The sequence below is a fragment of the Podarcis melisellensis genome, assembly GCF_964234715.1.
Source record: "Podarcis melisellensis genome assembly, chromosome: 10".
Lineage (NCBI taxonomy): Eukaryota > Metazoa > Chordata > Lepidosauria > Squamata > Lacertidae > Podarcis > Podarcis melisellensis.
The window spans coordinates 5,369,155-5,394,663 of record NC_138542.1 but is presented as its reverse complement, the minus strand read 5'-3'; the positions used below and the strand labels follow the sequence as shown (position 1 = coordinate 5,394,663).

The window sequence follows — 25,509 nt, the reverse complement described above, 5'->3', positions numbered from 1 at the left end:
TATCAACAGCTAACTAAACCGAGACTAGCCTCCTGCATGAGGTGATAGCCTGGGGGTACTGAGCGATTACGGACAAAGGATCAAGGGCAAATCTCATTTGCAAATGGGTGCCCCCCCCTCCCTTCCACAATTGAGAGTAAGTTTCAAAGACAGTGTTTTGGGTTAGGGGTTTTTAGGATTGGAGTTGGGAGTAAAGCAACGGAAATAGTAAGCCATGGACTGGAGATAGTCAGAGATCAATTATGAAAAATAATGCTTGAGGTCTGCTTAAGTCCAAGGTTGCTGTGGTTATGGAAGAAGCCAGCACCACTTGGGGTGTGAATGCTGTGAACCCCTCCATCATAGGCTCAGGTTGTATATACCGGTATGTCTAAGTAAACCATATTTCGTAAAGATACCACAATCTCTGCTGTGCCTCATTTACCAAAAGCAAACACAGACCATGCATAAGCCGGCCTGGAACTCCTGGAATCTCGCACCACTCAGAGATTGGGGTGGTGCATAATAATACCTTCATTTTGTTATGTGCACAATATCTACAGGTCTTTTAGTATACAGAGTAGTATAATTTGCAGTAACAAATAAATAGCTGGTTTGTACATAACACCAACTATGGCTAAGCATGAACGTGCAGACCTTCATAGAGCATTCTTCCTCCCATATTCTTCCTGCTGTGCTGCGGTGATATAGACTTAATATGTCATCTAAGTCTCTGGAGGAGAGAAACCATTAACCCCAATTTGGGCCACATGACAAGCCAAACTATGGCTTAGCTCATGGTAACACAACAGGAGGAAGATCAGGAGATTATGCAGTGGTTATAATGTCCTCTCTGAGAACCCTGAGGAGGTTTGACTAACTATTTCCATGAGTTGGATCCAGAGTATAGTTCTAGCTACATTTAGTTCCCATTGATTTCAATGGGAACCAGTGGGAAGTTATGTAATCTCAATCCAGATCATATTTTTGTTTTGCATTTCTTGATTTCTACAAAGAATGTAACTGCTGAAATAATTCAAGATGTGGCATAACATAAATTTTCAGCCAGGAAAATGTAGGCAGGAAGGAAGGCTTTGGTTAGGCTGAGGAATTCTAGCAGGAAGGGTCTTATATAGAGACAGAAATCTTGATGTGGAACCAGTAGGGTTGGGTGAAGTATCATCCAAAACCTATTAATTTTTGACCTGGAAGTATATCGTGAATCATGATGTGTGTGTGTGTGTGTGTGTGTGTGCACGCACGCACGCACGCGCTATGCAAAAATCACAACATAGGAAAAATTGTGAAGCCAGCCAACGTTTCTCTTGATTCTGGCAGCCCCTGTTAACTCTGCTGGCTGGCAGTGAATCACAGTAGTAGTCAATAGCAAAAATCATGAGGCAGGAAAAACCATGAAGCCAGCCAATGCCTCTACATGCTCCATCCTTATTTCAGACATCATGATATATTGGTATATTGTGATGTTTAGCTGGTGATATATCAAGATGCTGAAAACCAGATATCGGCCAGCCCTCGGAGCCAGAAATCAGCAAAAGGTAGCTTCATATTTGCCTGTAGAGTATATCACTGTGAGGGGGATAACATGGAGCAGCTTTATGACTGGGCTGAGGACAAAATATGCAATTAAAGTCTCTGTTTGACCCAAACCAGAACTGGAAACCAACTTCAAATAACTGGCTTGCGTTTGTTTACCAAAATAGTAAGGTAAAGGTAAAGGGACCCCTGACCATTAGGTCCAGTCACGGACGACTTTGGGGTTGCAGCACTCATCTCACTTTATTGGCTGAGGGAGCCAGCATACAGCTTCTGGGTCATGTGGCCAGCATGACTAAGCCGCTTCTGGCGAACCAGAGCAGCGCAAGGAAACGCCGTTTACCTTCCCCCAGGGATATCTACCTATTTATCTACTTGTATTTTGTGCTTTTGAACTGCTAGGTTGGCAGGAGCAGGGACCGAGCAACGGAGCTCACCCCGTCCTGGGGATTCGAACCACCAACCTTCCGATCAGCAAGCCCTAGACTCTGTGGTTTAACCCACAGCGCCACCCGAGTCCCTACCAAAATAGTATTGCAACCTAAATTTTCTGGTTCAGATAGAACAGTAAACTGGTTTCAGCTACATAGGATGAGAATACTGCTAATTAAATCTATCTGGAAAGGGAGAAGGAGGGGAGAAGACAATCTGTAGAGCTAGGTTATGTTCTAACACAATAAATATAAATGTTAACAGTGCACTTCACTGACTCTTCCAAGAACAGGAAAAATGCTTATTGGTAACTTATGGCACAGGAGGAAACCTGAATATAGGTAACAGAGCTTTCTCTTTGGAATATATCAAGCGATAACAATCCTATTGCTCCAAAGATACATGACAAAGCAAGATTGGCTCAAGTTTCAATGCTTCTGTTACACTGATAAGGATCTCTTGAATGCCTGCTCAGAGTGATTATACATGTCTATCTTCTCATCAGATCTATCTCAATGGTTTACAGGGATTTAAATCTAAAGAACAGAAGCTGTAATGAAACTCTGTGTTGAGATATACTTAAGAAAGGCTTTGAATCCTGCTGTCAGCAGAGAATTGCTGCTGGGTAAACTGTATAAACTGTGTATTTCGAGTATACATTTTAATGTGGGGGGCTGGGGGAGAGAGTCAAAACTGAAGACTCACAGAAATTAACCATTACCATTTGTGCTGTCTTTGTTGTCTTGTGAAAGCTTTACAATTAATTATTTGTCTTTTAAAGGTGAAATAAGAATTTCATTTCAGTGTTGTATCTATATGGAAATATTAATGCTTAAAAGGAATTCAGGAGAAGTGGGAGTACATTCATATTTACATAATTATCCATGTAAAGTCCTTTGGCATATACTCACATATTTATAAAACATTTGAATTACTTTTATCAGTTCTTTACTTAGCATCCTATATGATAAACTCCATAAAACTGAGATTTACATATTTATGTATATAGCATACTAGAAAAATATTTGAGTGGTGTTATGAGAAAAATAGACTAATGAAGTAGACTACAGTACAGTACAGTACCTTGGTTCTCAAACGCCTTGGTACTCAAAAAAACTTGGAACCCAATCACTGTAAACCCGGAAGTGTTCTGGTTTGCGAACTTTTTCTGGAAGTTGAACGTGCTCCGATTTGAGTGTTACGCTTCCAATTTGAGTGACACACTTCCGTTTTGAGTGTTACACTGAGATCTGTCTGTTTTTGCTATTTATTTTGCGTTTTTGTTTTTGCAGGTCTTCTTGGTTTTGAGACTGTGTGGAACCCAGTTCAGCTACTGATTGATTGATGGATTGTGTGACTGCAGTACATTGTTTATTGCTCTCATTTTATGGATCAATGGTATCGTTAGATAGTAAAATTCATGTTAAATTGCTGTTTTAGGGGTTGTTTTTAAAAGTCTGGAACGGATTAATCCATTTTGCATTACTTTCTATGTGGAAGCGTGCCTTGGTTTTGGAACACTTTGGTTTTGGAACAGACTTCCGGAATGGATTAAGTTTGAGAACCAAGGTACCACTGTACTGAGTTTAGAGCAGGGGCACTTTGATGTGATTCCTACTCAGACACACAGAAGGGTCTTGGACCTGTTACTGTCCTTCCTTACCTCCCCTGCCAAACTGCACAGTGAAAGTAATAATAATATTGCAGCATGTATTTGTAAAATAGTTTACAAATTCAAGTGTGAAAACAGTTGATCTATTTTAACGAGAGCAATTTGGTCCATTTCAAATTTATTTCTAGTTCTCAGTTTTGAAACGTGTTTTGATTGATGCACCCTCTATACTGAAACAAATTATACATGACATGAAAATGTATTGCCTGGGCAGCTTTCAAGGGCAGAATAATTGATTCAATTATTATTGATGCAAAAGTCAGGGAAGCAATTTTAGGTACTAAATCTTACATCCTATCTATGCCATATACAACACTTATTGTAGAATAATCCCTAGTGATTTAGACAGACCTGAAGTATCACTGAAATAGATTAACAGTGTAATCCTATGCCTGTTTTCACAGAAGAAAGTCTTGCTGTTGTTAAAAGATGGCTTAAAGGTAAAGGTAAAGGGACCCCTGACCATTAGGTCCAGTCAATACCGACTCTGGGGTTGCGGCGCTCACCTCGCTTTATTGGCCGAGGGAGCCGGCGTACAGCTTCCAGGTCATGTGGCCAGCATGACTAAGCCACTTCTGGTGAACCAGAGCAGCGCATGGAAACGCTGTTTACCTTTCCGCCGGAGTGGTACCAATTTATCTACCTGCAGTTTGAGGTGCTTTTGAACTGCTAGGTTGGCAGGAGCAGGGACCGAGCGACGGGAGCTCACCCCGTCACGGGGATTCGAACCACCGACCTTCTGATCGGCAAGCCCTAGGCTCTGTGGTTTAACCCACAGCGCCACCCGCGTCCCTAAAAGATGGCATACCCCCTAGCAAATAAACTGCACTGGAACCAGTGAAACCTACTAGTAAAGATGCATAGAACTGTGCTTTAAAAGCATGCCAGATAATAACCAGTTTTCCTTTATGTGTGTTATTGCATCTAATGTATTTAATAGGTGTGGTATAATTTTGATGACAAATACGGCATGTTCTCCCGTCCTTCCACTACAGCTGAGTGCTTTCCTGCTGGTGGTTGGCATGACTTTCTGCATACTTATTTAATCCTACACTATGGAACATATCTAGTATTAAAGTTATAATTATAACCTGCTATTGGTACAATTATAATTAATAGCAGCAATTATAATCTGCTATTAATATTAATGATAGCTGAGGCTGCCAAGCATGACTCTGTTTATAATTCTGGCTCTGGAATAGAGAACCCAAGCAGTCTACCCAACCTGCCTTGCTAAACACTGTGCCCTGCTATAAGTACATATGACAATGCAGTAGATGGCACTAAGAAACCAGTAATGAATTCATGTCCTGCCATTAGGGTTGTTGACACTATTTAATGAGTCATTAAAAAAAATCCAAGTGTGTGAAGATTAGTGTGCGTGTGTGTGTTTTAAAAAAAGCTTACACCCTTCAGCCTCACCCATCAAAAAATGAATAATGAATTATCCCATGTATCACAACTGTCAAACTGGATTAAATGAACCAGTTACAAAGAAAGACAAATACTTAAAAATCTTTTTTCAAATGTTTATTTTACTTGTAGTCTGCTCAGTTCCCGAAAGCACAAAATGACTCCTACCATTTACAACAAGGCCGGGGAACCTGTGGACTCTCCAGGTGTAGCTTGAATTACAATTTTCACTTCCCTAATGACAACGATGGCATTAATGCTGGCAGCGGCTGATGGGAGGGAGCTCAGCAACATCTTAAAGGTTCCCTACCTTTGATTTACAACTAAAAAAAATAATAATAATCCACCCAACCGATTACCTTTTCGTGAAAGTTAACACTTGATGCCCTTCATATATTTCCCTCCAGTTAACTAGCAGGTTCATGTCTTTATCTCTTTTATTAAGAACCTTTGGACATAGGCAAACAACAAAACAAATCAATGAAATATAAAGAACATCAACAACAGCCACATTATTCTATTTTGTGGTCTTCTACTACAAACCTGGTAATATACAGTGCTACTTTTTAATAAATTCAACTTTTGCTGATAGGTATGAATATCAAAGCATAGACAAAAAGGTTTAACAAAAACTATCCCGGGAATTTTTCAAACATCTCTTAAAAGCTACTTCAAACAGCTGAAGTTTCTTGTACTGTTCATTAACTTGAACAACAGAAAACTCCTTTAGTGTCAAGGGAGTGTGAAAATTAGATTTATTGAGAAATGGTAAAAGAGTAATATTAAGCCAACAACATATTTTAACTGGTCATGCAGCACTAAGCCAGGCTTGTAATAAGTACTTGTAAATAAAATAACTAGACCACAATTTTTTTCTGTGTGTCTGAAAGCAAGAGTAGCGTAGTGCTTAGAGGGTGGGCATAAGTCAAGGAGGTAAAGGTAAAGGTAAAGGTACCCCTGCCCGTACGGGCCAGTCTTGACAGACTCTGGGGTTGTGCGCCCATCTCACTTAAGAGGCCAGGGGCCAGCGCTGTCCGGAGACACTTCCGGGTCACGTGGCCAGCGTGACATCGCTGCTCTGGCGAGCCAGAGCCACACACGGAAACGCCGTTTACCTTCCCGCTGGTAAGCGGTCCCTATTTATCTACTTGCACCCGAGAGTGCTTTCGAACTGCTAGGTTGGCAGGCGCTGGGACCGAGCAGCGGGAGCGCACCCCGCCGCAGGGATTCAAACCGCCGACCTTTCAATCGGCAAGTCCTAGGCGCTGAGGCTTTAACCCACAGCGCCACCTGCGTCCCTAAGGAGACTTAGGTTTAAATCCCTGCTTAGCTACAAAATTTGCAATGCTTTACGTTGTTGCAGGTTGACCATGCCACTTTAAAAATCATTTTTCCAGGCAGTGGTGCATGTCACCCTTCCAAACCATGTCAGCTCCTGTAGCAGAGATTGTGGCAGATATGCAACATAGTTGCCCAGTGTCACGTGAACTGCAGTCTCCTAAAGTCGTGTGTGTGTGTGTGTGTGTGTGTGTGTGTGTGTGTGTGTACCAGTGCTGCTATGTATTTAATTTATTGCATATTTCTATGTTTCATTTGTCTTTAATTATGTATGTTTGTAAAATATTTATAATATATTTATAATTTATTATTATTATTTATTAAATTTGTATACCGCCCTTAATCCATAGATCTCAGGGAGGTTCACAGCATGTAAGCAGTGTTTGGCTTGTGCTGATAACTCTCATAAAGGTATCTGTTAGATATAGAATACATTAAATAAAATTTTGTCAAAATATACACTGCCTTTTTACATTGAAACCTATAATATATTCCAGAGCAGGATAATGGACCTTGTTGAATGTTGCACCTTTCCTTTCCTGAAATATTAAGTGATACTACCTGATATTACAGTAGACTCATTTTTATGAATTACATGAACACCTTGCCTTGTAAAATATAAATACACTTCTATGTAAATGCTATTCCTATTCATCCAAGCCTTTGATCATCTGTCACAGGTTTCAATGGTCCCTACCCAGATTGGTCAGGAAGTAAAACTGTTACCATTTATGTTCTTTATAGACTGCACTCCTATAGATACTGAAGTCAGTGGAACTATTACTGAGTATACATTGAATGTGATTGCGTTTTTAGATGCCTGTTTTTGCAATTACTGTGAGATTGTTCTAAAACATGTATCAATTTATGATGAATTGTCATGTTTGCAAAATATATTTTGTGGTACTAATAATTAAATCACACCATTACATTAAGCAAGAATCTTATTACACACACAAATATAACTTTGTAAAAGAGCTAAAATTTCAAAAAGTATTAAGAGGATGACCACATTTTGATATAAATGTAAACACAGCAGTGTGTGTGAGCACCTGTAAACCCCTAACTCGTTATGATTTGATGAATAACAGAAAAATTACCTAGAATTTCCTTTTTTAGTTAGGTGGAGATAAATTAGACAATTTTTATTTATAAAACAGAATTTTATATATTACACACTGTGTTCATAGTTTACAAATACAGGCACAGTACTGCTATCCATTGTTAAAAAGTAGCTACTTATAACGAAAGTGGAATAAATTATTTAGCAAGGTATCACTTATGGGTCAAGAATCTGCCCTGTAAGGGAGTATAACTCACTGACCTCTCTGGTCCTACACGATGGATGAAGGGGCAGAATTTGATCTGGAATGTTTAACTACAGACATTGATTTCCTTTCTTAATAGCCAAACAATTGATTACTTCCTGAACTCTTTAAAGAAATGCCACAATATTCCCTCTCACACAAAATGACCTTCCGTTCTACCACAGAATGCAATCCAAACAGGCTAACTGTTTGTCTAAGCAAGCAAAAACATTGCAGGGGGGAAAGGTTAATATTGTCTGTTTTCAGAACATGGGCACATGCAAAAGTTAACATGATCTAAATTTGCTTTAAAAAGTCACAACAGCTTTGAGATTTCAGGAGCCCACAAAGAAATGGAATGATGAGGAAGAGAATGGAACTAACCAGGATTTACAAATATTATACAGCTGTATCTGCCAAGGTGAGATAGATAGGGTTTAGAGTTAAGAAATTTATCCAAATACTTCAGCTGTCTTTTAACAAAGGATCTTAACAACTTCCTAGAAAGTGGAATGTTCTCAAATATCCATTGTAAAACTAAACAATAATGCAGCTAACACGCCACATTTGACAATCAGTTTTGACAAATATATAGCATCCTCACCAGATTCGGCAAACGTCAAGTATATTAATCTTCAAAGATTGCCTAGAGGTTCACGTCAATTATTTTCCCTTATGCTAGCCCAGTAATATAATAACATAAGTACAGTTTAAACATTTTTGCTATACTGTACATCAATAAAGGTGAGAGGAAGGTCTAGGTTCCAAGTTCTGTATCACCTATAACAGGGGTTATCAATTCAGCCTATTACGTGAGTCCTTTAATGAGAGAGAAGAAAATTAAGGCTGCTTCTATAGCATTAGTCAGTCTCCTTTAAAGTTCTGCATATAGCAATAATTTGTTTACTTACAAATGAGCTGTTTTTATGGAGGTATAGAAAGAAGCACACCAACAGTACTAGAACCACAGTAATGACAGTAAAACCTCCAAATCCTAAACCAGCTTTCCAGCCAAATCCAAATGGATTATTTCAGCTTTCTATTTATGCCAAGCTCCATCCATACAATTCAAATGCTTGATACAGCTAACTGTTCCCATTGTCTTCTGTCACTGTCTGAACCATGTACGGCTTTGTTGTTGTTGTTGTTTAGTTCTTTAGTCGTGTCTTACCCTTCATGACCAGAGCACGCCAGGCACTCCTGTCTTCCACTGCCTCCGGCAGTTTGGTTAGACTCATGCTGGTAGCTTCAAGAACACTCTCCAACCATCTCGTCCTCTGTCGTCCCCTTCTTCTCGTGCCCTCCATCTTTCTCAACATCAGGGTCTTTTCCAGGGAGTCTTCTCTTCTCATGAGGTGGCCAAAGTATTGGAGTCTCAGCTTCACGATCTGTCCTTCCACTGAGCACTCAGGGCTGATTTCCTTAAGAATGGACATGTTTGATCTTCTTACAGTCCATGGGACTCTCAAGAGTCTCCAGCACCATAATTCAAAAGCATCAATTCTTTGGCGATCAGCCTTCTTTATGTCCAGCTCTCACTTCCATACATCACTACTAGGAAAACCATGGCTTTAACTATACGGACATTTGTCGGCAAAGTGATGTCTCTGCCTTTTAAGATGCTGTCTAGGTTTGTCATTGTTTTTCTCCCAAGAAGCAGACGTCTTTTAATTTCGTGACTGCTGTCACCATCTGCAGTGATCATGGAACCCAAGAAAGTAAAATCTCTCACTGCCTCCATTTCTTCCCCTTCTATTTGCCAGGAGGTGATGGGACCAGTGGCCATGATCTTAGTTTCTTTGATGTTGAGCTTCAGACCATATTTTGTGCTCTCCTCTTTCACCCTCATTAAAAGGTTCTTTAATTCCTCCTCACTTCCTGCCATCTTCCGGTCCACATACTACTTAAGCATGCCTTGTAGATTTTTCCACTTTGCATAACAAAACAGCATGGCTCACGATAGTACTTCTTGAACTGCGACCTGCCTGAAAGCAGGCTAAAAATTGAAATAAAAGATGAAACCAAAGGCCTATTAAGACTACAAGGGAGCTCATATTGAAATGATATGAGAATGAGAATGTATTAACTAAACGCACAACTATTTGTTTTTTTTTTAAAAAAGTTTAGAAAAGAAACATGCCATCTGTTTGGGGCGTTTCATAGGCTGGAAGTTATTAATCTATTTACATGCCTAATAGCAATGGGATTTTATCATTTGTAGCAAGAATATGAAGACCTTGTAATTGCTGCATTGTTATACAGAATGAACTGGCTTATGCTTGACCTTTATATCTATTTTATGCTTTTTATTAATGTTTGTATGTCTTGCATAGGGGTGTTACTATGGCAATGCAGCATTTTAGATATTTAAGACTTCATGGTCAGGGGGCCCGTTTGATATTCCAAGTCGCACAAAAAGCAAACATAGCCCCATATTGGCTCATTAGAAAAATTCCAAAATCCATAATTATAATTATTTGACCAACCCAAATACCACAAAACAATGTGCAAGCTGCAGAGTTCTTCAGAACTATTCATCAGGCAGATGGTAAATGGAGCAATGAATGGGGGGGGGGAGGAATTGGCTGATATTGAAGCCTTGAAATCTGCTTCAGCATGCAGTCTTTAGAAGGGAACAGGTTGCACCAAGGCCAACTGGGAACAAGAAGCATTCCTAGGTGAATCTCACAGGTTCCTTGAGAGTGCAAAACAAGAATAGAGAGAACCTAATTATTAAATTAATAAAGATGGAAATTAATTGTAGGTTGTTTGCTAGGAAACAGAAGTCAAATTGGATTGCTTTACTTGGGAGGGGGAACATTCCCTCAAAGAATAAAGTCACATCTTTCTTCGTGATTAAAGATAGAGACAGACCTGCGTAACAGCCTGTTCTTTGTGTGAGATTTTGTTTTGCCCAACAATTACCCTAATATGGCTTTTGGAATTCAAAAAGGGAGTAATTCACTCTGAGCCAATAAACCCTTGAGTCTTCAACCATGGGAAATTTTGAACTGTGTATGAAATGCAGACTTTTAAATCCATACCAGACTAAAAGCAAGTTGAGTACCAAACTCTGCAGTCATCGGTGAGCATACCAGTTTACGCAACTACATTTTTAATACCAAATCTTGAAGATTAACTCAGGACTTTATGTCAGAATACAGTACTGTTGATACACACTGTTCACACTTTGCAATATGTGTGACCACTGCATTTTATTGTGTTAACATTTTGTATTTTTAATAGATAGCTTTTAATGGAAAAGTTTGGCACAGTACTATTATTTGCCATTTTAATATATTTATGATCAATTCATGCACGTCAATATCTATGTTGATGTTTCTGCTACTTTATCACTCTTATTAACAGTGGCCTAAGCAATAGTGTAGTGCATATAGTGATGTTAAATTCTCAAGAATAATCTTTTGGAGAATATTCTCAATTAATGAGAGAATTTTTATTTAAAATTGGAGAATATTCATTTTAATGCATTGAAAATTATATAATTTTAATGCATTGAAAATGATATAATTAGTTAATATACATGTTTATTCATGGGTAAACTTCTTCAGATGGCAACCAAAAGCTGTATAGATACTTTTATTCAATGGGGCAATGCAGTGAATTCTCATTCTTTGATTTTTTTTGCACCAAACTAATCACTCAAAAAATACAATTGGCATGTTAAGCTTTGATACAAGTAAATTCAGTAATAGGCTATCTCGTGCGTCTAATAGCTCTAACACTTAATAACTGCTTTGGTGACTAAAGCACAGTTTGATAAACAAAACTATATGTATACATATAGAAAAGAAGCCATTAACATTAAATATATTATCAATATATTATAATATATTTCAGTATGTCAGTCTCTGGTAAATGGCACCTTGTACCGTTGAATGGCACTGCAAAAAAACAGTTACTAGCACTAAATAAAAATATATAAATGTCAACTGTTTAAATCAAGGCCACCTCACATGCTGTTACACATAATTGTATAGGCCTAGGTACTTTAAGTGTATAAAACATTAAAGCTACTTTCTGTATATATATATATTAAAAATCACACTGTATGGCCAAGGGTATAGAATTGCTAAGAATAAGGTCATACCAAAATAGAAAAAAGGCTATTACATAAAGTTGAAACACATACAAATTCAAAGGTTCATCAAATTAAATGAATAGCATTTAATAATAATAATAAGAAGAAGAAGAAGAAGAAGAAGAAGAAGAAGAAGAAGAAGAAGAAGAAGAAGAAGAAGAAGAAGTTGTTTTCTGTAGCTCACATTTCAGAACTGCCAATGGTGAATGACACAATGCCCAGTAATGCAACTGGATCAAAAACATCATTATTCATTACTTACACTGACAATATCACAGCTTCACTTATTATTTACTAGATTTTTTAAATGTGGGTTGTAAAACTGGTTCTTACATTAGAATTTACAGTTTGTGGAGAATATACTCCGGAGAATTTTCTAGCAGAGAATATTCTCATTCTCTAGACTATTCTCTGGAGAATATTCTCACCTCACATCACTAAGTGACATTATTTGTTGGTTCCTTTTATTTATTGAGGAGGGTAAGCTGTATCCTACACAGGTGAGGAAATTGTTCAGTGTGCCTTGATAAAACATAGGAAGCCGCCTAGTATTCCTGCCTAGGAATCATACAATTTCAGACAGTACTCCTTCCCAACCCTACCTGAGATACTTATAAACAATAACTGTTTCAGTTTATCATGGATAGGATGAAGTCTCAAAGTCTACAAAAACTTATTTAAAGCTGGCTGTGACTTAATTTTTTCCTCCTGGAGCTAGATATGTGCTACGTCACATACAAATTTGTCCCAAATCACAGCATGTTTCATTTTTTCCAAAATTACAGTGCCCAATTTTTTGTAGCCTTGATAAAAGGGACTTTGTGCCTTTCCCCACCTGCTGCTCCACAACTTAACTGTATTCAAAACAATTAACCAATGCATCCTTAACTGTCCACTCCATTTATTTATATAGGTCCTATCAATTCATCAATGAAGTTTTGTTGATTAATCTACCAATTAAACAGGTTAGCTGTTACACTCTGGCAAATTCAAACATAATCCTAACATGTATATATCAAGTTCATTCTGTAGAACCTTTATATTAAAAAAAGATTTGCTTCTTTTCCCACATCTAAATGGAGCATTTTTAGATTCTCCTTTTTTAAAAACAGGACTAGAATTTGATGTAGGATATTTTATGGGCATTTTAATAAGACATCATTACAAAAATCAGCTTGTGAAAATCACTTAATTTATCAGCATGTGTTTCATTTAACTGCCTTTTAATTACTTGGGTGCTTGGGATAATGCTTTTCAGAACTATAGATTGATTTAATGCCACAATAAAGGCTTTCTGCTTTAATCTTTAATTACTTCACTGAACTTGCATTTACTTAATAGCAATGACTAGATTTTGCTGGCGATAGCCAGTTGTCAATGATGAAACAGCCTTTACTCCTCAAGGAGCAAAAGTGGTTCATATCTAAATTCAAAACATATCTTCAGCAAAAGAAAGGGGGGGAAGCTACCATATCTAAGGTTTTAACTGGATAACTCTCATGCATTCTGTCTTGGAGTTATCAAAAACACTTGAATTTTCTTAACCAGCTTCTTCCTCAATGTAGGAAACTTTCTATGTTCATCATTCATCATCTGGAGGCTAGGCCCACCAAATGCAGACTTCTCTAGAGGCCCACAGAGCTTAACAATCCTCACCCAGGAAAAAACGGAAGGGGAGCTCCCAGAGGAGGGAAGGCAAGATTGATAGGCCTGGTCTTAACAGATCCACTGACCACTCAGGGACTCAGCATGGCAAGTAATAGCTTTGCAATAGCCAATGAGCTTGTGCACTGGTGCCTGGCTGGGAGGATGGGTGTGGCTTGACCTTGGCCAACAGGACTACAGTGGTACCTCAGGTTAAGTACTTAATTCGTTCCAGAGGTCCATACTTAACCTGAAACTGTTCTTAACCTGAAGCACCACTTTAGCTAATGGGGCCTCCTGCTGCTGCCGCGCCGCCAGAGCCCGATTTCTGTTCTCATCCTGAAGCAAAGTTCTTAACCTGAAGCACTATTTCTGGGTTAGCGGAGTCTGTAACCTGAAGCGTATGTAACCTGAGGTACCACTCTACTGCTGCTTTTGAGGTTTCTCCCCTTTTTGCATGCAGAGCAGCTCCTTGGAACAGAACAACCACTTTTTGGAGAAGAGGGAAAATGTTTTGGATAAGGTACGATAAAAACAGATTGTTTAATCTCAATTTTAGGTAACTGTTGCATGTCATATGCTCTAATGTAAACCAAGATATGCCTCAATGCAAGCCTGTTAAACAGTTTAAAGATGAAAATGAATAAGAACTATGCAAGAAAAAACTCCAACAGATTTTTAAAAGAAGGCTTATTTTTCAGCGGAAAACTGCTCTTTCAGAGCATTACTTGCAACAAATATGCGTTCAAAACTACTTAAAGCACACTTTTGAATGTATATGCTGGACTTTACACGTAGGAGGAATTAGACACAAATGGGTTATATCTGTTGCTCTTATTTCTGTCACTGAATATGTTTGGTTTGAGGCTAGTGGTGCTCACAGTCTATCACCGATATGTTTAAATAAGAGGGCATTGGTAAATAAAGCAAACATAAAAGATGTACAGCAAAATTTGATCCATGGCTCCAAAGAGAGAGTTAATTGAAATGCAGTTGGCTGAGATAGGTACGAGACATATTTTCCCACCATTTCACTGCTGACATAATTTTTTCTTTAGATCAAAAACACTGCAAGAATATTTTAATAGCTTCCTACTGAGTATACACAAATTCATCAGCCACTGTGGAATACTCTAGGTTATCAAGTTTGCATAATACATACAGGAAGATCCACACTTGAAAAGAATACTGTTTTAACATCTTTGTACCAAACAACCATTACTTAACAGTTTACACTTTTATCTTGTACGTTGTACAGCTATCTATCTATATATATATATATATGCAGGTTTTGGTGTCCTCGGGTGTCTTCCCGTGTAAAAGTTGGGGTGTCTAGGCGACGTTTCGACGAGGTCTCACTCGTCATCTTCAGGCTGGTGCTTTCGGCTTCTTGTTACTGGAACAGAGCAGGATCTCAGTGTTTGAGTTCCTATAAATACTGTTGAGGGGGTGTGGTGTATAGCCTCCAATGTTCTGGGCAGAGAGGAAGTTCCCAGGCTAGTGTGCCTTTTCTTCTTTTGTTCCTTAATTACTTGAGGGATATCTTGAGTGATTTCTTGAGTGATATCCTGAGTACCACTTAGGTGGGTCATTAGGTGTGGATTAGTTGCTAAAGTCTTTGTGTCTTGACCTCTTGAACTTTGTGAAGAGTTTTTCTGAGAAGATGGCTGTACTGCACTTAGTTGTGCTCTGGCTTGGCTTCGTGTATAGGGGCGAGCTGTGGTTTTGTGGCCTGTGTCAGCCAGATCTGTGTAGGGATTGCAGGGGGGTGCAGCATCCGGAGGTGCCACCATGGTTTGGCTACTGGATGGTGTCTGTAATTTATCTGTGGAGAGGGTCTGGGTTTGGGTCTGGTGTGGTTGATTGGTGATGGCGTTCTGTGTGCCTCTGGATCTGGTGTCAGTTTTTGTGGGGAGGGCTAATTTCCAGATGTCTGGCAAGCGGGATGTGTCGTCACGCTTGTTCATGTTGTGAGGGTGTTTCTCTATCTCGATGGCTTCCATGATTATTCTCTTGTGGTGATGTTCCATGTTAAAGAGCAATTTGGAATCTGCAAAATTAATTTCGTGTCCTGTTTCTTTCATGTGTTGGAAAAGAGAGGAAGTTTTTTCTTCTTTTTTTGACGGCATTCTTGTGTTCTGCGATACGTGCATTTATTCGTCTGTTTGTTTGTCCAATGTACGTGGCTGGGCAGACTTTGCAGGGTATTTCATAGACCCCTTGGTTTTCCAACTGGATTTTATCCTTGGCTATTTTTTGGTTGGTGCAAAAGGCTGTTTTGATATTGTGTTTATGGAGGATTTTGCTAATTTTATCTGTAGTGCCCTTGATATAAGGAAGGAGGGCCATGCCATTGTTTTCTTCTGTGTCTTGGTTTTTGGGGGGTGTTTCTTTTTGGATTAGCTTCGTAACCCTGTTTTGCTGGTATCCATTGGCAATTAACACATTTGAGAGATTCTGTAACTCAGTTGTCAAGTGGTCTTTGTCAGCCAGGCGTTTGGTTCTGGAGATGAGAGTCTTGGCTACGGAGTTTATTTGTGCAGGGTGGTGGTGTGATTGTGCATGTAAGTAGCGGTTGGTGTGTGTTTTTTCCCGGTAGATAGTGTGTCCTAGGGAGCCATCAGGTTTTTTGTAGATTAGGACGTCAAGGAAGGGAAGTTGGTTGTTGGCTTCTATTTCCATAGTGAATTGTATTTTGGGGTGTAGGCTGTTGAGATGTGTGAGGAAGCTATCCAGTTTTTCCTTCCCGTGTGGCCAAATTACAAAGGTGTCGTCAACATATCTGAGCCAAAGTTTGGGTTTGTGTTCTGACTTGTCTAAAGCATTGGTTTCAAAGTGTTCCATGTACAGGTTTGCGATGACCGGTGAGAGGGGTGATCCCATAGGTGCTCCTTCTATCTGTTTGTATCTTTGTCCATTGTGGATGAAGTACGTGTTGGTTAGGCAGTGGTTGGTCAGGTCCAAGATGTATTCGGGGGGATTGTATTTGTTTTGAATGGCTGTCAAGGCTTCATTAATGGGCACTTGTGTGAAGAGAGATACAACATCGAAGCTCACAAGTAGGTCATTAGGATGTAGGTTTTGCTTCTTTATTGTTTCTATGAACTGGAAGGAGTTTGGAACGTGTGAAGAGATGGATTCTGCATAGGGCTGAAGTTGCTTGGCGAGAAATTTAGCGAGATTTTGTAGAGGTGAGCCTATGGAGCTGACTATTGGTCTGAGTGGTGTTCCTTCTTTGTGTATCTTGGGGAGGCCGTAGAGTTTGGGGCATCTGGATGATTTTTCTCTGGGGATGATTCTTAGCTGGATTTCTTCACTGATAGGAGAGGCTTTTATTTTGGATTTGGTGGTTTTTTCCAGATAGGTGGTGGGATCTGTTTTTATAGGTTGGTAGGTAGGATCTTGGAGTAGATTTGATAGTTTTGCTTGGTAGTCCGATGTGTTCATCACAACAGTGGCATTACCTTTGTCTGCTGGGAGAATGATTATGTTGTTGTCTTTCCTCAGGTTGGTGAGTGCTTTCTGTTCTTCTTTGTGTAAATTGCTTCTGGGTGGTTTGCTGGAGCAGAGGATGTTGGTGACTTCAAGTCTGATTTTATTGGCTTCATCTGGGTTGATTTTGGTTAGGCTAGCTTCGACTCCGCATATGATGTTTTCCGTGGGGATGCGTCTCGGGGCGACTGCAAAGTTGAAACCTTTGGAGAGTACTTTGGTTTCAGTTGTGGTGAGGATCCTGTCTGATATGTTATGTACTGTTTGTTTCATGGGTTGTTGTGGAGGGTGGCTGGGCTTCTGGCGTTTCTCTAGTTTGTGGAGTTTGTTGGTGTGTGTGTCTGTCTTATGTGAGGTCTCCGTTTCAGCTCTCCAGACGGCTAGTTGTTTGCATTTGTCCCAGAGTGCAGGGTGGATTTTGTTACAGAGTTTGAGGTGAAGAGTGAGCAGATCTTTGTTGGTTTGGTTTAGTAGGTATCTTTTCTTGTGTAGTTCGTTTCTGATTAGGGATAGTTCAGTTCGTTTCAGGATCCTTTCGGTAGCTGGGGTTTTAGAATGGAATTTAAGTTGGAAGCATGTGGGAATTAAGTTGTTGTCTCGGCAGTTGCGTAGGAACAAGAGATCACATAAGATGGTGGCTCTTCGGACTTCTAGTTTCTCGTAGGTTCTTGTCAGCTGGAAGGTTTCCTCCCCGTAGAGGTGAGATATTTGCTTTCGTAGAAAATCTACGAAAATCTACGAAAGCATATATATATATATATATATATATATATATATATATATATATATATATATATATATGCCTACTTCAATGCATATGGTAGTTTTTTAAAGTCTCACTCCAGGGATGTTTTGAAAGGAACTCTAGTCAGCTTCTGTTATTATGAGAAGATTCCGAATTTGTATATTTTTATGATCCGCCAGTGGGCCCAAGGAAAAAAGAGAAAAGCGTCAACCTCTTCAGTCTCATGCTTACCAGTCATATAAACCAGACTTAAAGATAGCTAGCCAGAAACCATCATGTACTGCTTCAGGCAATGAACACATGACAAAGCCCTTGAGAAAACAGAAGGCCATTTAATGGCTGTGTTCACACATCATGGTAAAGCATAGTTCCCGCTTCCCCTAGCACAAGCGAGAGCAACAAATCATGACCCCTGACTTAGCTTTAAATCTGAACCAAGGACCTTGGTTTGTTTCACTCCAAACAAACTACGGCTGTATACACACTATACTTTTAAAGCACATTCAAAGCACATTTCCCTCCTCAAAAAGTTATGGACATTTTTGTCTGGTAAGTGTCGCTGGGAATTGTAACTCTGACGGAGTAAACTACAGTGTGCAGAATTCACTGAGGGAAACAATGTCCTTTAAAAGTGCAGTGTATATGTAGCCTATGATGTTAAGCCATGGTTTGTTCTTGACTTACTGACTGTAGTTTGTTTAAACTAATCTCATCTGGATCTAGCAAATATTCTAACACTGTCTGCTTCAACAGCCCCCTTATTCAAGCTCCTGGGAACTAAATGACAAATCAATCACTTATAGTAACATTTTGGCTCCATCCATATCAACCCTTGCTGCCTATTTTTCTTTCCATTAAAAATGAGCCATTATCAGTTAAAGGTCCAAAACATACACATATATACCCTCATGGATAGAAAGAGCCACAAAATTATTTCCTCTTGTAAGTACCACACAACCTGGAATTTAAAGATGTTTACCCAACCCTAGGCTAAAGTGACATCTAATTAAGATGCAGACTAATACATTTTTCAAATGTTTCACTGAATGTGGAGAGAAAGACAAAATGTGTAATCTCTGTTCCTCTCTCTAAATGTTCAGTTCACCATCCACATAGAAACTGCATGTGGACCCAAATATTTGCATAAGGTCCTCGGTTCTGAATCATAATCCTGCTTTTCAGTGCTGGGGAGAAAGTGGAATTTGTGTGTAGTTTCTATGCAGACAACACCTGGGAAGGAAAGCAGGACTGCCTGTAACATCCTGCTCACCACACACCCCATTTAGCATGCAAAGATAGCTTCTGCATGTTGAATTTATTTAGGAATATTTTTGCTATTATTTCTGTGCCATTAGGAATCATGTTCTTTTTCTGTACCTTAAATCAATGTCTACTTTAGGTTCAATGAAGCCTCTTGTTTCATAAAACAAACAATTATTGTATGCTAATTTAAATGAAGCTATTATAACAGAAATGGCTCACAAAATATTGCTATCCTCTCTGTAGGTAATGCTTCTAGACAGGGTCAGGGTGTGACATAGGATCGTGGCTGTGAGTCCTGGAAGACCTCTCCCTGCCTTGCAGGCCCTTTTCCACTTGGCCTGAGAGGGCAGGGCCCTGACTGCTTTCGACCTACAAAAGCTTAGGCTTCTAAGTAAATTCTTGGCCAGTGGTATATTGTTTAAGGGTTTTTTTTGTGTGTGGAGGGGTTGTTGCTGTTATTGATATTTATTTTTTGTATATTTACTTTAGATCTTATGATTTATGTGGAATAGTTTGATGTTTTCATTGTTTTTTACTACTTTTATTGTCTTTGTAATTGCATATTTTTAATATGTTGTTATAAACATTTGTTCTTTTTAGTACTTGATACAGTGCCATAAGCCCTGAGACACTGCAAAGACTGAAAAAACTTCATATGATTTCAGCAAGAGAAGCTGCGTAACAGAGCTGGCCCGTAACTTCCCCGAGTAACCATTTTCTGAGGGAACAAAAGAAGCCAGAGAGTGACCTTGTAATAGTCACACACACCGTTCAAGAACAGCTCCAGTTAAATCACAACTAATGTAGGTTTATAAACAGCACATCTTTATATACTAGAAACCATATTTTCTGGTAGGTGATCTGTGAATATTGCCATTGTCAAAACCAAAACACATTCCATTGCTTGACAAGATAAAGTGTGTGTTTCTTCATCCAAAACAAGCATGTTTACCAAGCCTGGGAGGTTGAAAACTATTAGAACTGGGAATTTTTGAAGCCATGCAGAGATTGGCCCAATATCCTTCAAAACCAAAGCTACAGACTGGCAGAACAACAAAATCAACACCACCCTGGCAGTATTAATTTCTCTTGAGAAAGAGAATCCCAGCATGAAAACTAAGGCTGTTTATTCTGTAGCATATTGCGGTATACACATTCTGGAACTAACTCAATAATCGGCTTAAAAATGGAAACAATGAAGTATGTTTATAAGACATATGAGAAAACACCTAAATGCTCAGTTAAGTAAGTTAAATAGTAATCTCAAAGTTACTGATACACTTCTTTCTGTGTTTTGAAAGTATCAAAATCAGTGGAGTAATACTGTACCAAATTAAAGCATGAGGGATTTCACAGGAGAAGATTACAAAGCGTGACATCTGCATTAGGGCACACATACATAATCCCTAACCTATCTGATTTTGTTTTGTAACCTGAGAATTACACTGCTGTTATATATATATACCCTTTGCAGGTTATATAAATTCTTATAAAACCTGCAAAGGGTAAATGTTTTTTAAAATCCTGGGGACCACTTGAAAATATGCATTCATTAGGCATTTTAAAAGTGCAAGAAAAACAAGCTATGCAAGAATATATTTGTATATCTCACACATGCACACACACAAACAGACACACATTTTGTTCTTTGTAATGAAATGTAATGAAAACCGCCTGAAAAAGCAGCGTCCCACAGCACACTATGCTTTAAATTTGAGCAACTTTTCCTCAACAGAAAATGAAACCATTGATTTCAATGGGTCTTCCAATGCCTAACATTGGAAATGTGTTCATAAAACAGGTGAGTTTTGAACAAGTGGTTCACATTTTCATCACCGTATCAAAACTTTATGTTTACAATATCTGTATTTTGTCATTTTTTTAAAAAAATCCAGTGAGTTGCTTACTGTTTTGTACTTCAATACTTTTATGTTCAAAGACATTTCATCTTTTGCTATCCAAAATACTGAGAAAAAGATGCATACCCCAGGGCTTAACATACCAGCATCTTGCCTCTTCTTGTTTAGTTGAAGTTAGTCAACATTTGTGGCTCAATACTCTAGAGCCACAAGAGCATGCTATTACAACAGATGTCCAGTTATGCCTTCCAGCTTAGCCACTGAATGCAAACATATAAAGAAGGGAAAATATACATCTAGTAACATGCTTCTGGAGACAACAAATCCTTCAGGGATACAGTGTACTATCGTTAGAAGGGGGAGGGGGGAGATATGCTATTGCCACAATATGTTTACCTTGTGTGCAGTTGTGGGAATCAGATTGCACTGATATTAGATTACTTATGAAAGCAAAATGTCAAAAGACGTCCAAATTATTTTAACTAAGCAGACAGAGTTAGGCTGTGTCTGCAACAGCCCTACTTGTCTACCAGCAGGTACTAATTCCCAACTGCATTCAAGTTGCAGGTTTTGCATTGTGACCCTGGCACATCTGTTACCAGGGCCAAGTAACACTGTAACTTAAGTACAATGCAAGCAACTATGTATCTTTAATGCAGCTAATTACAGGAGGAGGGAAACCTGATTCCTACTGCAAAGCCACATCGTAAGGGGAGGCTCCTCTCTTCACTCTGCCATGGAGATCATACCCACCAGGGATATGGTGTGTGTGTGTGTGTTTGTGTTGAGAGGGGGATCTTCATTCCAATCTCGGTAGAGAAGTGAAGAAATAGATCTCCCTTTCAGGCACATGTCTATGTAGTGAGAATTGGGCTTCCCTGTATCTGTTACTGTATGACTAGTTTGCCACAACAGAATCTGCAGCATGGTGGAGGGCTGGAGAGACATGCAAGGAACTGCCTTCTGCAGAATCAGGCCAATTGACCTTCCAGCCCCAGCTGGCAGCAGTTCCCAAGGATATGGGATACATTCCGTATCCCTGTTCTTTTAAGATCGTTTAAGTCATGGGTAGGCAAGCTAAGGCCCGGGGGTCGGATCCGGCCCAATTGCTTTCTAAATCTGGCCCGTGGACAGTCTGGGAATCAGTGTGTTTTTACATACGTAGAATGTGCCCTTTTATTTAAAATGTATCTCTGGTTTATTTGTGGGGCACAGACATTCGTTCATCCCCCCCTCAAGGTCTGAGGGACATTGGACCGGCCCCCTGCTGAAAAGGTTTGCTGAACCCTGGTTTAAGTCAATGGTTAGCTAAAACCTTTTGCTGCCCCACTAAGGTCTGAGTGCCATTGATAGGCTCAGCTACTGCACACACAGAGGTCATGTATTGACCACATATGAACCACATGCAAACCCAAACATGCAGCAAACACATTCACCACAGATGCTGGCACACAGCACTCTCTGTGTGTCTCTGAAGAGCAAGCATAGATGGGTTGTTTTGGGCATGAGCAAACAAGGAGAGCAAACACTGTGTCTTGTTGTTCCTCAGGGAATAATCTTAAGTGTTTCTTTTCCTCCTCACTGGGCCGTCCTTCCCACTTTCGGTACATTAAGACCTTCTGGCAATGCTCCCACACCAAAGGGAGAAGAGGCACCTGATTTTAGGACACTGCTGGCACGGGTGCAGCCCATTGGCCCCCTACCTGTTTTAACTGATTAATCTTGAGATCTTGAACATGCAAGGCATGAACATTATCAGTATGGTTTAGCTCACAAGGTTTTGCTGCTGTATATTATCGTCAACATCAATTTATTAATTGCCTTTTGTACGATTGTCTCAAAGGCAGTGTAAAAGAAAAGAGAATCCAGCAGATACGTTTAAAACAAAACTAAAGCTGTACAAAGTCGACGCTCATGGTGGAGATCCAATTATCTAGCTGCAAAAGCCAGTGTAAGAGGCAGCTCAAATAACTGGACCCTTCATGTGATTGTTTGGTTGTGCAAAATTGCTATTAGAGATTAGTTATCTCAGAACAACCTAGATTAAAATTAGAAAGCTTAGAAGGTGTTACTACATTAGGATATGCATTAGATGTGTCATGTGCTAACATTTAGTACATTTGTGCTACTTTAAATCTGTGGTTTTAAGATCAAAACTGCAGTTTGTGGTAATATATTGAAAATATACAGATGGGGGGAAGTATTTGCTTTGAAGCTAAGCACTACATGGCAAGACCAATCATCTTAAAGCTACTTAATATTATTCATGTGGCAGGCATCATTACTGTTTAGAGGAATAGAAGAAACATTTTAACACCATGACACCGGAAATCACTTCTGCGCATGCCCAGATACCCAAAATCGTGCCTGCACAGAAGCAATTTCCGGCGTCTGGGCATGCACAGAAGCGATTTCCGGTGCTGTGGACATGTGCAGACACGGTTTCCGGCGTCTGGGCACAGTGGCGTTGCTTCATGCTCTGGCACTGGGGGGGGTAGAGAGCAGGCAGGGGCGGGGCTGGCATGCATCCCGGGGGTGGGGCACGTTGCCCACAGGGGCGGGGCGTGCGTCCTGGGAGCGGGGAGCACTGCCTGCGGGAACGGGGTGCCCAGCGCGGGCGGGACAGCCACGATGGAACCCCACTGGGATCACGGTACTGGGGACGGTGTACTCCCACCACATTCCTCTTCCTCCGCTAGTGCCTGGGCATGCACAGGAGCGATTTCCAGAGCCACGGAAGAGAGTCGCCACACCACGCTGTGCCAGTTTAGCGCAGCATGTGGGGACTCGCCGAGCAGGCGGCTCAGTTCGGGGGCGGCTCATAGGCCGGTTAAATGGCCTTTGTGGGCTGCTTCTGGCCCATGGGCCTTAGGTTGCCGGCCCCTGCACTAAAGGGTTGGGCGTGGCCCTGTGCTGTATCACAAATTGCTGTTAAAGGTCTCCAGTTTCAAAGCTGGTTTGCCATGGAGTAGTATGGAAGAGGGCTGCTATTTGAAAAACGCAAGCCTAAAACATAAAGAACAAGTTGAATGGTTCTTTAGATACTTGCAAATGAAAAGACACATAAACGGATTGCAGAATTCAGCATCAGCACACACTGTATGTTGTGTATCAAAAGAGTGAGCAGACCGGGGAGTTCTGGGAAACAAGAAGAGAGTGTGTGCATCAGAGCTTTGCTGCTGTGCCAATGGATAGCTTATTTTCTCCTTGTCCACACTGGAAGTCTACAGCACCAGATCATTTCCCCTTGCATACTAAGAAAACTTCCATTCACTTCTCAGGGATGGCCATTCTCCCTCCACATCCTGTATTGTGTTTATGTAACATTCAACAAAGTATAATCAGAGACAGAGCTATGCAACAGGGCCTTACCACTGCTCAGGACTCCCCAGGGCTGGAAGAATGCTGCTATCCTGGGCTTTCCACCTGGAAAAATACAGACAAGACTGGAAGAATATTGGAAGGACTGGAGTGAGTCCACAAGCCCATACCTAAGGGCCCACATGAGATACTGAGACCCAACAGCCTATAATTAGGCATTTTGAATCACAATCACCGCCAAGCAATAAATTTGGAACCAATTGAACCAATTCCCCAATCAGAGCAGAGGAAGGTTCAACCCAACTTAACTCAAATACATTAGCAGCAGATGCCAACAGTGTATGTGCCAAATTATACCACCACCCGCCTAAATTAAATATAGCCTATGAAAGCATTGCACAATGGGTAAGTTATGGAATCTGTAAACTGTAGTTAAAAATAACTTCTATGGTAGGGGGAAAGAAACATTTTTTAAATATGCACAACCATTATGAAAACCTAAATGATATTTGGCTTAATTGTTTGGGCCTATACCTGAGACTGACAGTTTTGAGGAGGTTTTCACCATTTATTTAAAGATTCTCCATGTAATTAAAGATTAAAGAGTTAAAAGAAAATTTTGCCAGCACTTTGGAAAGATACAGCTTGGAAAATCAGCAGGGATCTCTATTTGGAATCTCTATTTGGAGATGTTCTGAAACTGCTGTTCATTTGGTAGGTTATATATGGTGAGACCATTTAATTCCATCACCCCTAAAATGTTTAAAGGAAGATTGCCTCTGTTTTCCTTTCATTAACAAACATGCAGAACAACATTTTTTAAAAGTCCTCTGCCATTTCATGACAATTCCTCATCACAAAGAAGCAAGGAGTTGGAAATTAAGTTGCTGTAGCATTCTTCTGCCACCTTTGGCACCTGAGATCTATATATGTGGGACCCACCCTATTATTGTGACTGAAACTTACTTTAAACTGCATTGTATTTTTAAATTGCTATAGCCTGCCTCGGAACCTTATGGTAAAGGGAGGGTAAGAAATAACTGAGTCGAAAGAATTAAATAACAGTAGTCGAATTGCTGAGTACAGGCAATAACACACAATTACATATGTGTAACTACCTAAATAAGTAGACTCTCCAATCAAAATTAAGAAATTCTTACCCCTCCTATTTGAATGGAACAGATTTCAGCATCATTGGGACTTAACCTTAAGCCCATAGCATTTCATCCCAAAGACTGTAATTGAAGCACATAAAATTATGGCTTTGGGAAATACCAAGGTCTGAATTGTATGATGCAACATGGAACACAGCCTGAGGGCAAACAGAGCAATCCTCTACAGATGAAGAGAAAACTTGGTTCATTTTGAGAGACAACAGCTGTTTTAGA

General features: G+C 39.9%; 2 protein-coding genes across 19 annotated transcripts in view; both read right to left on the bottom strand.

Moving 5' to 3' along the window:
* LOC309379024 (guanine nucleotide-binding protein G(t) subunit alpha-3) overlaps positions 1–25,509 on the bottom strand; it is a 657,481-nt gene that overhangs the window by 168,201 nt on the left and 463,771 nt on the right. The gene's annotated exons all lie outside the window — the stretch shown is intronic.
* MAGI2 (membrane associated guanylate kinase, WW and PDZ domain containing 2) overlaps positions 1–25,509 on the bottom strand; it is a 598,965-nt gene that overhangs the window by 517,416 nt on the left and 56,040 nt on the right. For 12 of the 17 annotated variants that reach the window (XM_081927615.1, XM_081927614.1, XM_081927613.1 and 9 more), the window contains exon 2: positions 24,173–24,226. The exons of the other annotated variants lie outside the window; for them this stretch is intronic. In XM_081927615.1, coding sequence (XP_081783741.1) covers positions 24,173–24,226 — 54 coding nt within the window. The remainder of the gene's footprint in view (positions 1–24,172; positions 24,227–25,509) is intronic. 17 annotated transcript variants of the gene reach the window in all.